Source organism: Callorhinus ursinus, unplaced genomic scaffold (genome assembly GCF_003265705.2).
Source record: "Callorhinus ursinus isolate GAN/ISIS: 27379988/994484 unplaced genomic scaffold, GSC_fseal_2.0 scaffold4, whole genome shotgun sequence".
NCBI classification, from domain to species: domain Eukaryota; kingdom Metazoa; phylum Chordata; class Mammalia; order Carnivora; family Otariidae; genus Callorhinus; species Callorhinus ursinus.
In genome coordinates, this window is record NW_027397066.1 from 16,063,399 (window position 1) to 16,082,416 (window position 19,018).

The 19,018-nt window shown below is 35.5% G+C and overlaps 1 protein-coding gene across 2 annotated transcripts in view; it reads left to right on the forward strand.

Moving 5' to 3' along the window:
• SLIT2 (slit guidance ligand 2) overlaps positions 1–19,018 on the forward strand; it is a 360,710-nt gene that overhangs the window by 243,671 nt on the left and 98,021 nt on the right. For both annotated transcript variants that reach the window (XM_025887763.2, XM_025887764.2), the window contains exons 10-11: positions 9,011–9,082; positions 9,585–9,656. In XM_025887763.2, the coding sequence (XP_025743548.1) occupies positions 9,011–9,082; positions 9,585–9,656 (144 nt within the window). The remainder of the gene's footprint in view (positions 1–9,010; positions 9,083–9,584; positions 9,657–19,018) is intronic.

Sequence of the window (19,018 nt, forward strand, 5' to 3'; positions counted from 1 at the left end):
CAAACAATTGATAGCATGCAATATTTGTCTTTCTCTGACTTATTTCGCATAACATAATACCCTCCAGTTTCATCTGTTTTGTTGCAAATGACAGGATTTTCTTTCTTTTTGTGGCCGAATAATGTGTATGTGTGTGTGTATATATATACACATATATACACATATATGTCACCCCCACATATATATATCACATTTCTTTATCCATCCGTCAAAGGACATTTGAGTAGTTCTCATATGTTGACCACTGTGCAGAAAGCTGCAGTGAACATGAGGGTGCAGACATCTCTTCAAGATATTAATTTCGTTTTCTTCAGATACACACCCAAAAGTGAGATTACTAGGTCATGTGATAGTTCCATTTTTAATTTTTTTTAGGAACTTCTGTACTGTTTTCTGAAGGGGCTGCACCAATATACATTCCCACCAACAATGCACAATGGTTTTCTTTTCTCCACATCTTTGCCAACATTTGATATCTCTTGTCTTTTTGATAACAGCCATCCTAAAGTTCTGGAGTGATATCTTATTGTGGTTTTGATTTGCATTTCCCTGATGACTAGTAATATTGAGTACCTTTTCATGTATGTATTGGCCATTTGTATGTCTTCTTTGGAAGAATGTCTATTTAAGTCCTTTGCCCATTTTAAATTAGATTATTTGCTTTTTTGCTACCGAGTTTTACTAATTCTTTATTTATTTTGCATACTAATCCCTTACCAGATATATGCTTTGTGAAAAGTTTCTCCCGTTCTGTTGGGTTGCCCTTTCGATTTATTTCTTACCTGTTTGTTATTTGTGCCTAACTTCACAAAAAAGCCATATATGTAACATATGTTAGATGTATGTATACATACATACTTTATATGCTTTTTTGTTGAGATGTGTGATCATTTGAGCAGAAAGCTATAATGGCTTTCTTAAGAGAAAGACAGAGAAGACTGAATCAAAATTTTATAATATTAGTTAAGAAGTAAAAATAAGTATGGTAAAATTATAAATAGATGGGCAAGAAAGAAATACTAAAACGACTAGAGTGGAGATTAAGGTGGTAAGGCAGGTAAGAAACTCCCAACTGGTTTCTCTTAAAAAAAAATACAAAGAGTCTGATGAGTATTATTGCAACAGAAGAAGAACATGTTGAAAAATAGCATTTTTTTTCATGCACTACATACTCAACAAATACTTTTGAGTGCCTACTCTCCATCAGTCATTATGGATGAAAGGACACACTCCCAGCCTTCAGGATGTTTACAGCAGAGAGAATTGAAACCACACAAAGAGAAAATTTTAATACCATGTGATAAGTAATAAAATACACACAGGGAATACAGAGAATACCTTTGCTTGCCTGGGAGAATAAAGCAATCTCCAGACATGAGGATGTGTCTGGCAGGCAGAGAAACTGGGGGCTCCATAGACAGAGGAAAAAGCATGGGCAAAGTCCCAGTAAAGTTGGAGGTAGTATACATTTGAGAAATTAAAGCAGTTTTTGGTAGCTAGAACATAAAGTGGAAGCCTGATCTTGAAGAATCACCTCTCCTAATAACAATAGTATACAAAGAAACATTTGGAGCACTGTAGTAGCATGATGAGATATGTTAGAAAAATCACCCTAAGATGGAGTGGAGAATGGTTTGGAGGGAAAGAGTACACTAAGGAGGTGATAGCAACAGTCTGTAGGGTGTGGTGAAGGCAGGCGTAGCATCAGATAGGGATGGAAGACGATCCCAAGTAGTGGTCGATTTCTTAAGAGCTTCTACAGAAAAGAAAATGGAGACCCATCAGAGGTAAAATAAGACCTATGAAGACTTTAACATAAAAACGAAGACAGCTGGTGCATGGTCAAAGTGTTCTTTATTATCAGACAAATCACCAGCTGTGTTTTTTAGGGATTAAGTTATAGATTTACAGTGCTATAATCATCTGGAAAGATTAAGTTGAAAATGCGTACAGTTCAAATACTACTATTGGCCACATTGTTACCTAAACTCGAGGAAAAAGACTGGATAATTTGGACAATGAGTCGGTGCATGGGAAGAAGGGCAATTGCTATCTACTCATTGAGTAATACTGTTAAACAAGGATGTGGAAAGACAATTTGCATAATGTTTTTAAAACTAAAATTATTACCAAATGGGCAACTTAGCTCAGTGCCTGACTCAAAGTTAGTGTCCAAAAGGTTTTCATCAATAATGAAAACCGAAGCAGCAGAACATTTAACTATTTTTCTTTCTTGAATTGGTAAAGAAAAATTATATATGAAAGCTTAGTGTTATTGACATTATGAATCTATACTCTGTCCCCCTGAAGTCAGTGAACCATGTACCTAAGCCCATTCTCCCTCTAAATCTAACCCATGTGATTGTGCATTTTGAGTGTATCTTTGCATTTGAATATATATCCACATGAATACCCCTATGAAAATGTTAACCTTCATTTGTCACTGCCTGAATATCTTACTGACTGAAGTCAGTAAGAACACACACCCTTGTGCAGACACACACACATTTGTGTCTTGCTTTTTAAATGCTTAAAGACCAAATGGAAGAAGAGTTATTTCTTCTATGAAAACATCAGTTGGATTTAACCTCAGGGGCATGTACCCTAGAATGACATCACAAAAATATAAAATAAGATGAAGGAAATGGACAATATTCAGGAATAAGTCATCCCAAGGCAGGAATGGCTGATAATCAATTAGTATGGACACAGTCCTAACGTAGAACTGCTAGCTAGCTTTATGCCTAATATGTCCCTCTAGAGGGAACTATTCACCAGCTGCTGGAGATATTTATTAAACTTACAAAGTTTTAGAGAGACTACAATTACCTAACAAATTGTATTTCAATCTAAAATATCTTTCGTCATTTTATATAGACATATGAAGGATTTCAAGGCATACATTTACTGCTAAAGCTAGAAGTAATAGTCCAGAAATATAAAATACTTACTTTAGAATTATTATGTAATAGGCAAGAGAATCCCTAATGTCAAAGGAGTATAGCTGCTTCCTCCTTTTCAAATGTTGGATTGATGTTACCTATGATGAGAATATTTGGCTACACTGAGCAGTCCAAGATTCAGAAGCTAGGGTCATTCCACAACCCCCCCAACACACACACACCCCATTAAATCTATGTTCTATTCTCTGGCAGCTGTTTTTGCCATTTATGTTAAAAGCAGATGGGGAAAAGGCAAAGAACTGTCAGTTTTATTGCCATGTATAATCAACATCTGGGCTGTATGTTACAGATACAATCAATCCAAACTCATACTTTACTGGTGTTGTAAAACCTTTTTGAGTTCCAAAGACAGTTTCCAAATTTGAGGGAATGCTATATATTTTAATCATGTTGATCATGGAAATTACAACATTATATATTTTTTCAGCCTCCATGTGAATGATGTATGCATGTTATGTGTTTAATATATAATTGCTGGGTTATCTGCAAATCTGTACCGCTAATTTGTTTAACAATGTCTTTTGGAATCATATATATTTATTTCGTACTAGAGATCAAATCATGTATCAGATTTATTTCTTTACTATATAATCTATGTGTGTGAAACTAACATGTGTTATAAATGTTTTATTATATAGTGCTGCTTATTACATGTATGAGTACATATATACACATGAGTATCCTCATATTTTTATTCTTTCCCCATTTTTTGTGCAAGAAAAAAAGTGTTTTTTCTACATCTCATAATTTTTACAAAAACATATTTTACAGTAGGTTTTATTTTCCTCATTTTTTGGAAAGAGAAACTGAGACAAGGAAGCAAATTAATTTTTTCAAGGTCTACAGAGTCTATCAGTGCCTGTAAAGCTCATACTTTTAATCACTAAACCATACATTTTTTATCTTTATGTACACACATATGTAAAACATAATACCTTTTGGAGAGGTTTCAGCTTTGGCATGTGGATGTTATTTTGTATGGTTTGTCAACATAATTTAGTTTGAAAAATATTGAAGATAATTCCTGAGAAATGAAAACTAGTGAGCTGGAAGTGTCATTTAAAATAAGCTAATATTGTTTAATATCTCATAAATGACTTCAAACCAGTTGGAGTTTTTACTTCCCAGGTTGGACTATGTTGTATACTGTACTGATGTGATATCTACTCATTAATAACCATCGTAGAGTATCTTATGTCACAGAACTCAGATGCTCATTAATAACCATTGTAGAGTATCTTATGTCACAGAACTCAGATGTACACCTGTACATCACTTCCATGTTCTAAGGGTCTTAGAACAGAGAGATTTCTTGATAATTTTCCATTTTCTACAGTCTTTAAAATAGGTACCAGAAAAGGGGTATATATTGGTTGCAGTTCATTCCCTAGGAACTCTGTAAGTGTGAAAATGTGCTTGATTTATTTTTTTTAAGCAGTAATTAAAGAATAAGAGAAAAAGATGTATGTGAGTGAGGAGGAAGGTTTTTATTGGTTAAACATATTGTACTTCTGAAATTTTTGATGGGGTAGTTAGAAAATTGTTTCCATTTCTTATCTCATGGAATGTCTAACTAAAATTTCCTTGATTCCGTGATTTGGATGAGGTGTTTACAGCAGGTTGGTTTTATATAAACTATACACACACACACACACACACACACACACACACACACACACACACAGAGTGATAAAATGTTTTGGAATTACTCACATACATTCTGTGGAGAAAAAGGTTCTATTTTTATATGAAAAAGATTTCCATATAGTATGTAATTGATAGAATGTTCTTCCTCCCTTATTCAGTTTTTTAAAATATATTTTTACTTTGCAATTCAAAATATTGAATCTTATTTTTATGAAGGACTAACATTTGGAAGGCTCTTAAATATGGTGGATTTTACCCACAGCATGCAAATATATCTTAGCTGTGACACTCTCTGTTTTTGTAACCCTGGAATGTTTTTAATTAGATTCTTCATGGAACAATGGATTCAAATTTGCACTCTATAAAATTCAGCAGATTTTATGCTATTAAAATAGAAGATTAGAGGATAGGAAAGATAGAAAATGTACATTTCATTTGCTTCTTTATTTAATCTTCACCTAAATTCTCTAATATATTTCTGCTTTATGTTTTATAATCTGGTTGAAATATGTTTCCATCTTTTTTATAGGAGTATGAAGACCATTTGAGATGTGTGTTGTCTTGTAGTTTTTAAAATATATCCTAAAGTTCTCGTAATGAAAAGTAGGATCCTAGACATGTGAGTTTAAAGGAAGTAGACGTCAGTTTATTGTTTGCCAACTAAAGAGGAGAAAATGGACATTTTGAAACATTTTAAAATTTATTGGTTGACATCTGTCAGTGGTAGAATATTTTCTTGCTTGAGAATCTGTTTGAATGAAGGAGGCAATTATGTTTTGCCTTAATGGACTGCTGGTACAGCGCCATAAAAACCAATTAGCTGCTGAGTCAGTGTAAATAACCATATAAGCTCTGTTTCAAATACCTTTTTTTTTTTTTGAACAAAGGTTGGAAGCAAATAGATAAATAAAGAAAAGCAAGCAAATCCATTTTACATGTCATTGTTCAGCTTCCTGTTGCATATGTTGTAAATGAAATGGTTTGCAATGTGAAGGTTAAGTTATGGTACACTGCAAGAATGAATGATACAGGCAACATCGCTATATTATGTTGGAATTATTACTTTTGCATGAAAGTTTAACACTATTTCATCATGAATTGTCCTTGTTTTATAATTTTCTGTGCATTCATTTTCTAAAAAATATATAACCTCACTTACATACATTTGTTTGCTTTAGTAGGAATATTTATCAATGGCATGAACTGTAGCTTTGACACATAAATTTAGTTGTTACACTAAAATGTATTTGAGTGCCATTAGGACAATCAGTGATCATTATAAGAATTCTGGATTTGGAGATTATAAAATAATAAATGAATTTTAAAATTTCTAAGGAAGCTCTTCAGTTATATTAGATGATAGAATTAGTTTGGCCACATTTGTGAATTAATGTTATTGATATTTAAGTGCTGAATATATCATTTTTAAAAAACTTTTATTGAACAAATTAATCAGAAGTGTAACTGCAAAATTAGACACTTTATCAATAAAACTTCCATGAGGGTATAAACATGTTTGCTTCTGATCACCATTGAATTCCATTCATATAGTATATTCTGTACAGGTAGAGTACAGAGGGTGGATGAATAAATGAATGATTACTGGTTTTGTTTTCACAAACTTGAAATGATATTTATGAAAAGTAATTATATAAACTAGTTTTGCATTACTGTTGCATTGAAAGAAATCTAGACACTAAGAATTTAAATTTTTTCTCATCATAACTTTATATTATTTTGAGCAAATATTAAACAAAATGAAATTATATTTCATTGCCCTAGATTCGAAGAAAGTCCTCCAGTCAATAGTGTTGTGTCTGTAGCTTGCTTTCACTGTATTTTTCATTGATTACTTTTTAAACTTCTTAAGACCTAAATACAAGAATGGATCACAGCAAGAAAAAAACAAAAACAAAAACAAACGTGTCTCTAAACCATCATTTATAACATTCTAATCAATAGTGTAACAATGAAATGATTTAAATGCCCTTTGTTATATTTAGAGCTTTTGAAAAAAGTACCCTTTCTCAAGACCTAAATAAATAATCCAGATGCCAAATCCATATTTTCTTCATACGATTTATTTCCTGTCTTCTGGGGCAAATCTGCCCCTTAAAAGCCAACAAACCTGGTGGAGGAGAGATACGGTGAAACATGACTAGAATACGGTGAGATAGAGAAGCACAGAGAAAAGAATGCCCTTGGGTATATAGAGAAAGTTACACATAACCATACCTGAGAAAAATCAAGTCAGGCTTTAGGAGGAAGCCATGCTTCAGTCGTCTTAAAATACCTAAACAATACGATTCATAATAACATAAAATTATTACTAACCTAAATGGGCTAATAATAGGGAATGATTAAGGAACTGTGGTCCATTTTGATAATGAGATGTTATAAAGACCTTAAAAATAACATCTTCCAAAATATTTAACGATATTAGGAAAACATGTATATATGATATTTGACATAGGTGTACAACTCAGAATTCTCTATACAATAAGACTTTAATTAGATAAAATAAATAGGCATACCAAAAAGAACCCTAAAACTCACAGATCTGAGTGGCACATTATGAGCAGTTTGAATTTTCGTCCTCACGTATTTTGTAAATAAACTTGAATTTATTTTGAATGTGAACAAAATAATTTTCTGCTTTTTGGAGGAAGAGAATCATAACTAGTGTTGCCAATTATACACAAAGGATTTTGCCTTTTGTGTGAGAGAGGAAGGGGTGGTAACTTGAGGAATAACTGGATTTACAGGATTAGAAAGCAAATTTGGAAATTGAGAAAAAAGAAGAGAACAGAGGCATATAGTGCCTTATCCATGCAAGAAGTAACTTTATGTCAAATGCTGCAATGAGTTCAAGAGCAATATTGTCTGAGGAAACTCATTGCATATAGAGATAAGGATGTCAGGGTGAACCCTGAGCCTATTGAAGAAAGCCGGGAACTGTGAGAAGGACTTTGGAATTGGATAAGACCAGAATTTAGGCATTTCTACTTAGCCTTCTGGGGATATTTATTTGTTTTGATTTGATGTTCATTAAGTGTTGGTAATACCTACGTGTTCAAGTATTACTAACATTGAGTAAAAATGAACCAATGTATATGACACAGTATAGTCAATATACATATATATGTAGTTATTGTATTTATACATAAATATATAAATATGCCAATATAACTATTTATACCTGTCTATATATTTGTATATATATATTTTTTAATCCAGGCAGAAAAGTGAAGCTCCTGTCAAGTATTTTAACAGAGGAATTTAATATAAGGAATGAATTCAGCAGTTGTGAAGGTGACACAGACAATAGAAAGGTGCTTCTCCCTCCAGGGCTACAAAGATCTAAGAAGAGGAGGTGGCCCCAGCAGAAGCTAAAATTAGGAAGGAGATCTGGGGACCACTGCTGGAGACATCCCCTGAGGCAGAGGAGGGGAGGATATCCTGGCTTCTGGGTTCATCCTCCCTTCAGTCTCCACTAGTGCCTCTCATTGGCCAAATTCCACCAAAGCCAAAGTGAGCCTGGGATATATGGTTCCCAAGAGTCAGTCTCTGGGGTACAAAGAGAAGAGGGGAAGGGGACGGGAAATGTTTATTATGATGTTCACATGGATAGAAATGAAGCTGAGAGGCAAAATTTTTTGATGGATAAAATATTTACAAAAACACTTAATGAAAGCTATTTCTTTGTGTCTTTCATAACTAAGTGGGGAAAATTTTGTCTTTCTCGATAACAGAACCAGAGAGTGCATGATAAAAAACACTTGTGTTTGAATGCACTTTGCTACAGTGGTTTTCACACAAAATATGCAGAGTCCAGTCTTACTGAAAATACCTATGATACTTAATGGATTTGGAATTTAAGATTTACCTCATAAGAAGCTGCAAAATTATTTTTCTGAGTATAACAGTTTTTTCAACCCATAATATGCTTTCTGTAGAGGAAATAAAAGGTTTATAAAATTTAATATTCCAGCAGTAATTTTCTTTGTGAAAGAGTTACAGTTATCTCTAAAACATCTTGTACATCTATTCAGTGTTACTACATATTTCTCTTTCTGATATAGAGGTTATTAAAATGTACTCTGAAGTTAGTTTCTTACAGGTGCTTTCTCTTTTCTACAAAGTCCAGATTTAAATATTAATATTCCTGTAATGTCTAAAAATCAGGAGATTTTTATTCATTGTATAATTGCCTTATTTTTATTCCCAATCTTGCTCCACATTTAGGGCACAGTGTTATTAATTTTAGTAGTCATTTTTGAGAAAAAAAAGAATCACTCATGAAGAACATCAACTTTGCTTCTTGACATGAATCCTGGGCTTGAATTAAACATCCCTGAGAACTCACGTTTCCGTTTAAAAATTGAATTGTTTCATTGCAGACGTTTGGAACAGAACTCAATCAAGGTCATCCCTCCTGGAGCTTTCTCACCATATAAAAAGCTTAGAAGAATGTGAGTGAATAATATTCTGGAATATATGTAATTTTAAAAATTATACAGGTCATGACCATGCAGACATTCACTTATGTATGAATATTTGAGTGTTTGACAACTTAAATATTAAACGATGTGACTTCTGATTGCTGGCTGTATAATACTATAATGTTAAAAGCTAAACTATGTAATATTTTAAAGTTCTCTGAAATTTAACATACTGATTCACACCCATGTGAATGTATGTGTGATCAATATAGTATGCAGTCAAATCTTAGATGTTCTATTTTCAAAAATAGGACATGGCATCTCTTATAATAATTTCCAGAAAAGAGCCAATAGTTGATTTAAAAGTCTGATTTTTTTAAATTGAAGATGCTTCAGATGTTTTATGTTGCAAATTTTATACATGTATTGATAGGTGCAAAATTGACGCGTAAAGGCAGTAAATAGCTTTCTCTTGCTGTAAATCCTCCCTGACATTCTATTTAATTTATTCTAACCCTATTTCTAATCTTAGTGACCTGAGCAATAATCAGATCTCTGAACTAGCACCAGATGCTTTCCAAGGACTACGCTCTCTGAATTCACTGTAAGTATTGACCACATCACTGAAAGAAAGCAGAGTACACAACTAATAATGGTTCCATTTTTTTAAAAATCTGAATTTAAGAAAAATAATCCTTTAATTTGTCCTATGGATTATTAATAATATTAATTATTATCAATCTTAATGAATTTCATCATTTTTATGGAGGACTGCTACCTGTCACTAAAATCAGCCTTCAGTGAAATCAGCCCATTTTTAAACGTATATATTTTAGTATATATAGTTTTGCTATTTAGAGAGCAAGAATAAGAGCCTCTTTATTACTCTATATTGATATTATTGACAGTTTTTCTGTCCTTAAGCCAGTAGCCACTCTCTGGGGACAATATCAGTCCCCTTTGGCATGATGTTCAGTGGTCTTACAAAAACAGTTGAAGATGCCCAGTGAGAGGCCCCCTTGACTCCCTGCTTCATCTCCTTAAGACTTCCCTGAAAGAACCAGCTTTACTCTCTCAAAGAACAAAGATAACAAAGTATGACAGCTTTTTAATGTCCAAAGGATTTTCAGGCAGATAACTACATAAAGTGATTGTAAAAAAAAAAAAAAATGGATAAATGCTGTTTTTGTTTCAAATTTGTAAAAAAATCTTCAGAAGGCCACCAAGTAAGGTAAACTGTATTTCATAGTTTAACTTTAAAGTTTGACCATGGAGGATGGCATGTATTTTTCTAAGAGTATGCACTTAGAGAAGGGTTCTTATCATTATAAATGATGGCAGGGCTCTCGAGAATTTCAGAAGTCAGTGGTGCCCAGTGGGAGTTCCAAGATACACATGCGGGAGGCCCAGATAAACACCGGGGGCTTATGTAACGCTTCACACTCACTCACGTGATCTCAGCATCCTGAGTTCAAGCCCCGCATGGGGCTCCATGCCATGTGTGGAACCTATTTAAAAAAAAAAAAAAAATGCTGTGAAGGAAGATAAAGCAAGCAGAAGTGATAGGAGTGCCAGCGGGGGGGAGAGCTGAAACTTTAAACAGGATGGTCACTAAGACCTCTCAAGAAGGTGACACTGGGCAAAGACCTGAAGACTCCAGTTGTAGGAATGAGCTGTGCAGATGCATAGAGAAAGAGCATTAGAGACGCAGAGAACAGCTAAATACAAAGGCCCTGCGACAAGAGTGTGCTGAGGGTTTGAAGAAAGTGCAAGAAATAGATGTGACTGGAGGGAGGCAGAAGGTTGAACTTGAAATCATGCAGAGGTTGAAGTTGTTGATCGTGGCAAGGTCTAAGACACAACCACGAGGATGGAGGGATAAAAGATGTTGACAGATGGATTATAGGTTCGCGGGAAAAGAGCAGGGTTGGAGAGCATAATGTAGTAGTGAGCCAGGGTTTAAATCTTCCGAAAGGAGTGGAGTGACTTCCGGGGGAGGGTGTGGGTAACTGTGAGAGCCATGCAGATAGGCAGCCCTCCTCTTTTTTAAATCAAGTGTTCAGGGGCGCCTGGGTGGCTCCGTCGTTAAGCGTCTGCCTTCGGCTCAGGTCATGGTCCCAGGGTCCTGGGCTCCAGCCCCGCATCGGGCTCCCCGCCCCGCGGGAGGCCTGCTTCCCCCTCTCCCACTCCCTCTGCTTGTGTTCCTTCTCTCGCTGTGTCTCTCTCTCTCTCAAAGAAATAAAATTTTAAAAAAATAAATAAATAAATAATAAAGTGTTTGCTTGTACAGGTTTCTCTCACATGTCTTTCTAGAACTGTACTCATGCACATAGCCAGTTTAATGTAGTCACTGCATTTGCTAAAGAAGCAAAAATAATTAAAGGTGATATGATGCCAAATACCTCTAATGCATTTTACTAAATAAAAAGAACTATTTTAAATTGTTACTTAATTACCAAAATAGTGTATCTTAGAGAAAATCGGGCTTGATTTATTGAATGTTTTAAAGGTCTCTCCTATTAAGGATGCCTGGCTGGCTCAGTCAGTAGAGCATGTGACTCTTGAACTCAGGGTCATGAGTTCAAGCCCCACTTTTTGTGTAGAGATTACTTACATAAATAAAGGTCTCTCCTATTAAATAATTGCATTAGCATTTATTTTGATTAATGTTAAAATTTATTTTATTACATACTATTACTATATGTTATATTATTGATATATTAATATATTTTGTTAACTGAATATATTACATATTAATGAAAAATGTCATTCAGAATACATATACTATTGGATCCTTTTATCCCAATGCTTTTTTATTGCCCTCTTTGTGATATCAACAATATTTCTATAATATTTAATAATAATTTCTTAGGGATTCAGTATATTAGCGTATTAGGCATTGTCTGTAAACATCTTTTATTGTTTTTCCATTGACTGGTTGGGAAACATAATTTTATAGTACAAAATAAAGAAGTGTTTTAGTACTCTAGCATAGTGCCTAAGCAAGATAGCCTTTAGGACAATAAGTGGCTGGCGTTCCGATGCTGATTCTAACACTTTACCAGGCACATGGCTGAAGTAGTTATTAATTTCCTTGTGCCTCAGTTATCTCATTGCTAAAATGGGGGTAAGATCACTCACTTAACTGGCCTTGTTAAAGCACAGACGAAACATTCCAGAAATAACAGAGAGGGCCTTGGCAAACTCTTCTCCTGAGTAGATTTGTGTGTTTCTCAATTTTGATTATCCCAGAAAATGTTTATGCCTCAACATAGTAGTTTTCCTCTTATTTTTTTTTTCATTAACCCCTTGCAAACTGTTGTAGTGCTTATTCTAATTTCCTCCTTCACTAACTAGCTCCCAGTTCCACAGAGGTCCACAGGTGGCTGCATTTTAATTTGATTGTTCTATTAAGAATACCTACAAACTTTTCTTAAATGTTGTTAACTGCCGAGTACCTTACATTTTACTGCTGGTTTTCAGTGAAAATGTAGCAACCTCGTTTTCTCTTTATCATATTCTCTTTAAAATTGCTTAGTGTTTTAATTCTCAGATATACATTGTTTTTAATGTATAAGTATAGCTCTCTGACATTTATTTGAATAATGAAGTCTGCCCATAACACCTTTTTCATGATAGCCATCTTATAGGTTTCCGTTTTGAAAATTTTTTTTTTCTTTTTTTAGTAGTAGATCTGTTTTCTGCCAGCTTTCAACGGGGGAAGGAGATTTCAAAGACTGGCCACCAGCTGTTGGCATCTCCTATCTTAACATTGAAGCTTGCAGGGGTGAAACTCGGCTTAGAATTCTTAGCCTTCCTTCTGGTAGCAGGTACAGGAGCTGCTTAAGGTTTCCTTAAGATTTCCCTATTGGTCCAATGGACTGTAAAATAATTCTCGATCAGCATACTTATATACCTTATAGAGTATGCTGAATATAACTTATGTCTAAGAAAACTGTAGAGAAGCTACCCAATTTGTCACTGTTGGCATTTGGATGATATTATCCAAATCCCTTAGGTATTTGTTTTCTTTTCAGCTGAATCCATTTTCATCTTTCAATTTCTTTTAAATTTTTCTTTCCCTCATAGGAATGTAGCACAAATTCTCACTGGCCTTCTTGCACTTTATATCTTTATGTGATGACATGTCTTTTCCCCATTTTTATGGATTTTGGCCCTATTTTTTGACTCTCATCCAGCTTCTCTGTCCTGGTCTTTGGATTTTTTATATTTTCAACTCCTTTTTCCTTGTTACCATTTTGATCTCACTGTGTGTAAGGAAACTATACCAGCTCTGGTATTGCTATCCCTTTTTGTAGAGAAATCTCATTCCCATCACATTTAGTATTTATTATTTTTATGATTGACAGTCCATATACCCAAATAATGCCTATACAGATTTCCTTCATCCTTCTGTGATATCCTCCCATATTTCCCCGTGTACCCAAATTGTCTGATTAACAACAAACATCTATGTTTTTAACATGATCTTAAAGAAAACAATGATTTGTTGGGAAAAATCTAGTTTCACAATATAAATAAGACACACCTCCTAACTCAACCTCCACTCATGCTATTTGAGCTAAGCTTTAAAGCAAAAGACCCAAATGAACAACCTACTAAATTATTCATCCCTTAATTCTTTTTCTCCCTTTTATTTTTTAATTTTAATTCCAGATACTAGTTAAATACAGTTGTTAATAATATAGTGATTCAACAATTCTATACATTGCTCAGTGCTCATCATAAGTTGCTATAGTTGATGTCAGAGAAATTGTTGCCTGTGTTCTCTTCTAGGAATTTTATGGTTTCAGGTATCACATTTAGGTCCTTTATCCATTCTGAGTTTATTTTTGTGTATGGTGTAAGAAAGTGGTCCAATTTCATTCTTTTGCGTGTAGCTGTCCAGATTTCCCAACATCATTTGCTGAAGAGACTGTCTTTTTCCCCTTGCATTTTCTGTTCTCCTTTGTAGAAGATTAATGGAACATATAATTGTAGGTGTATTTCTGGGCTCTCTATTTTGTTCTGTTGATCTATGTGTCTGTGTTTGTGTCAACACCATACTGCTTTGATTACTATGGATTTATAGTATATCTTGAAATCTGGGATTGTGATATCTCCAGTTTTCTTCTTTTTCAAAATTACTTTGCTATTTGGGGTCTTTTGTGGTTGCATACAAATTTTAGGATTATCTGTTCTAGTTCTGTGAAAAATACTATTGGTTTTTTGTTTGTTTTTTGTCTTTTATTTTTTATTTTTTTCAATTTTATTATGTTAATGACCATACATTACATCATTAGTTTTTGATGTAGTGTTCCATGATTCATTGTTTACATTCCATATAGCACACAGTACTCCGTTCAATATGTGCCCTCTTTAATAACCATCACCAGGCTAAACCATCCCCCCACTCCCTCCCCTCTATAAACCTCAGTTTCTTTCTCAGGGTCCATAGTCTCTCATGGTTCGTCTCCCCCTCCGATTTCCCCCTTTCATTTTACCCTTCCTACTATCTTCTTCTTTTTTAAAAAATATAATGTATTATTTGTTTCAGAGATACAGGTCTCTGATTCAACAGTATTACACAATTTACAGCGCTCACCATAGCACATACCATCCCCAATGTCTATCACCCAGCCACCCCATCACTCCCAACCACCACCACTACAGAAACGCTGTTTGTTTCCTGAGATTAAGAATTCCTCATATCAGTGAGATCATATGATACATGTCTTTCTCTGATTGACTTCTTTCGCTCAGCATAATACCGTCCAGTTCCATCCACATCGTTGCAAATGGGAAGATTTCATTCCTTTTGATGGCTGCATAATATTCCATTGTGTAAATATACCACATCCTCTTTATCCATTCATCCGTTGATGGACATCTTGGCTCTTTCCATAGTTTGGCTATTGTGGACATTGCTGCTATAAACATTAGGGTGCATGTACCTCTTTCAATCCCTACATTTGTATCTTTGGGGTAAATGCCCCATAGTGCAATTGCTGGGTCATACGGTAGCTCGATTTTCAACTGTTTGAGGAACCTCCATACTTTTTTCCAAAGGGGATGCACCAGCTTACATTCCCACCAACAGTGTAGGAGGGTTCCCCTTTCTCCACATCCCCGCCAACATCTGTCGTTTCCTGACTTGTTAATTTTAGACATTCTGACTGGTGTGAGGTGGTATCTCATTGAGGTTTTGATCTGGATTTCCCTGATGCCGAGAGAGGTTGAGCACTTTTTCTTGTGTCTGTTGGCCATTTGGATGTCTTCTTTGGAAATATGCCTGTTCATGTCTTCTGCCCATTTCTTGATTGGATCATTTGTTCTTTGGGTGTTGAGTTTGATAAGTTCTTTGTAGATTTTGGATACTAGCCCTTTATCTGATATGTCATTTGCAAATATCTTCTCACATTCTGCCGGTTGTCTTTTGGTTTTGGGGACTGTTTCTTTTGCTGTGCAAAAGCTTTTTATCTTGATGAAGTCCCAATAGTTCATTTTTGCCCTGGCTTCCCTTGCCTTTGACAATGTTTCTAGGGAGAAGTTGCTGTGGCTGAGGTCAAAGAGGTTGCTGTCTATGTTCTCCTTTAGGATTTTGATGGACTCCTGTCTCTCGTTTAGGTCTTTCATCCATTTAGAGTCTATTTTTGTGTGTGGTGTAAGGAAATGGTCCAGTTTCATTCTTCTGCATATGGCTGTCCAATTCTCCCAACACCATTTGTTGAAGAGACTGTCTTTTTTCCATTGGATGTTCTTTCCTGCTTTGTCAAAGATGAGGTGACCATAGAGTTGAGGGTCCATTGCTGGACTCTCTATTCTGTTCCATTGATCTATGTGTCTGTTTTTCTGCCAGGACCATACTGTCTTGATGATTGCAGCTTTGTAATAGAGCTTGAAGTCTGGAATTGAATTGTGATGCCACCAGCTTTGCTTTTCTTTTTCAACATTCCTCTGGCTATTCAGGGTCTTTTCTGGTTCCACATAAATTTTAGAATTATTTGTTCCATTTCTTTGAAAAAAAGTGGATGGTATTTTGATAAGGATTGCATTAAATGTGTAGATTGCTCTAGGTGGCATTGACATCTTCGCAATATTTGTTCTTCCAATCCATGAGCACGGAATGTTTTTCCATTTCTTTGTGTCTTCCTCAATTTCTTTCATGAGTATTTTATAGTTTTCTGAATACAGATCCTTTGTCTCTTTGGTTAGATTTATTCCTAGGTATCTTATGGTTTTGGGTGCAATTGTAAATGGGATTGACTCCTTAATTTCTCTTTCTTCTGTCTTGTTGGCATATAAGAATGCCACTAATTTCTATGAATTGATTTTATATCCTGCCACTTTATTGAATTCCTGCATGAGTTCTAGCAGTTTTAGGGTGGAGTCTTTTGTTTTTTTCCACATAAAGTAACATGTCATCTGCAAAGAGTGAGAGTTTGATGACTTCTTTGCTGATTCAGATACATTTTATTTCTTTTTGCTGTCTGATTGCTGTGGCTAGGACTTCTAGTACTATGTTGAATAGCAGTGGTGATAGTGGACATCCCTGCTGTGTTCCTGAGCTTAGGGGGAAGCTATCAGTTTTTCCCCATTGAGAATGATATTCGCTGTGGGTTTATCATACATGGCTTTTATGATATTGAGGTGTGTGCCCTCTATCCCTATACTCTGAAGAGTTTTTTTTTTATTTTTTTATTTTTATGTTAATCACCATATATTACATCATTAGTTTTTGATGTAGTGTCCATGATTCATTGTTTGGGCATAACACCCAGTGCTCCATGCAGAATGTGCCCTCTTTAATACCCATCACCAGACTAACCCATCCCCCTACCCTCCTCCCCTCTAGAACCCTCAGTTTGTTTTTCAGAGTCCATCGTCTCTCATGGTTCGTCTCCCCCTCTGACTTACTCCCCTTCATTCTTCCCCTCCTGCTATCTTCTTCTTTTTCTTTTTTCTTAACATATGTTGCATTATTTGTTTCAGAAGTACAGATCTGTGATTCAACAGTCTTGCACAATTCCTAGTGCTCACCATAGCACATACCCTACCCAATGCCTATCACCCAGCCATCCCATCCCTCCCACCCCCCACCACTCCAGCAACCCTCAGTTTGTTTCCTGAGATTAAGAATTCCTCATATCAGTGAGGTCATATGATACATGTCTTTCTCTGATTGACTTATTTCACTCAGCATAACACCCTCCAGTTCCATCCACATCATTGCAAATGGCAAGATCTCATTCCTTTTGATGGCTACATAATATTCCATTGTGTATATATACCACATCTTCATTATCCATTCATCTGTCAATGGACATCTTGGCTCTTTCCACAGTTTGGCTATTGTGGACATTGCTGCTATAAACATTGGGGTGCACGTACCCCTTCGGATCCCTACATTTGTATCTTTGGGGTAAATACCCAGTAGTGCAATTGCTGGATCATATGGTAGCTCTATTTTCAACTGTTTGAGGAACCTCCATACTTTTTTCCAAAGGGGATGCACCAGCTTACATTCCCACCAACAGTGTAGGAGGGTTCCCCTTTCTCCACATCCCTGCCAACATCTGTCGTTCTTGATTGGATTATTTGTTCTTTGGGTGTTGAGTTTGATAAGTTCTTTATAGATTTTGGATAATAGCCCTTTATCTGATATGTCATTTGCAAATATCTTCTCCCGTTCTGTCGGTTGTCTTTTGGTTTTGTGGACTGTTTCTTTTGCTGTGCAAAAGCTTTTTATCTTGATGAAATCCCAATAGTTCATTTTTGCCCTGGCTTCCCTTGCCTTTGGCGATGTTTCTAGGAAGAAGTTGCTGTGGCTGAGGTCGAAGAGGTTGCTGCCTATGTTCTCCTTTAGGATTTTGATGGACTCCTGTCTCACGTTTAGATCTTTCAACCATTTGGAGTCTATTTTTGTGTGTGGTGTAAGGAAATGGTCCAGTTTCATTCTTCTGCATGTGGCTGTCCAATTTTCCCAACACCATTTGTTGAAGAGACTGTCTGTTTGCCATTGGACATTCTTTCCTGCTTTGTCAAAAATAAGTTGACCATAGAGTTGAGGGTCCATTTCTGGGCTCTGTATTCTGTTCCATTGATCTATGTGTCTGTTTTTGTGCCAGTACCATGCTGTCTTGATGATGACAGCTTTGTAATAGAGCTGGAAGTCCGGAATTGTGATGCCGCCAGCTTTGCTTTGCTTTTTCAATATTCCTCTGGTTATTTGGGGTCTCTTCTGGTTCCATACAAATTTTAGGATTTTTTGTTCCATTTCTTTGAAAGAAATGGATGTTATTTTGTTGGGGATTGCATTGAATGTGTAGATTGCTCTAGGTAACATTGACATCTTCACAATGTTGGTTCTCCCAATCCATGGGCATGGAACATTTTTCCATTCCTTTGTGTTTTCCTCAATTTCTTTCATGAGCATTTTATAGTTTTCTGAGTACAGATCCTTTGCCTCTTTGGTTAAATTTATTCCTAGGTATCTTATGGTTTTGGGTGCAGTTGTAAATGGGATCGACTCCTTGATTTGTCTCTCTTCTGTCTTGTTGTTGGTGTATAGGAATGCCACTGATTTCTGTGCATTGATTTTATATCTTGCTACTTTACTGAATTCCTGTATGAGTTCTAGCAGTTTTGGGGTGGAGTCTTTTGAGTTTTCCACATACAGTATCATATGATCTGCAAAGAGTGAGAGTTTGACTTCCCCTTTGCCTATTTGAATGTTTTGATTTCTTTTTGTTGTCTGATTGCTGTGGCTAGGACTTCTAATACTATGTTGAATAGCAGTGGTGATAGTGGACATCCCTGCCGCGTTCCTGACCTTAGGGGAAAAGCTCTCAGCTTTTCCCCATTGAGAATGATATTCGCTGTAGGTTTTTCATAGATGGCTTTTATGATATTGAGGTATGTACCCTCTATCCCTATACTCTGAAGAGTTTTGATCAAGAAAGGATG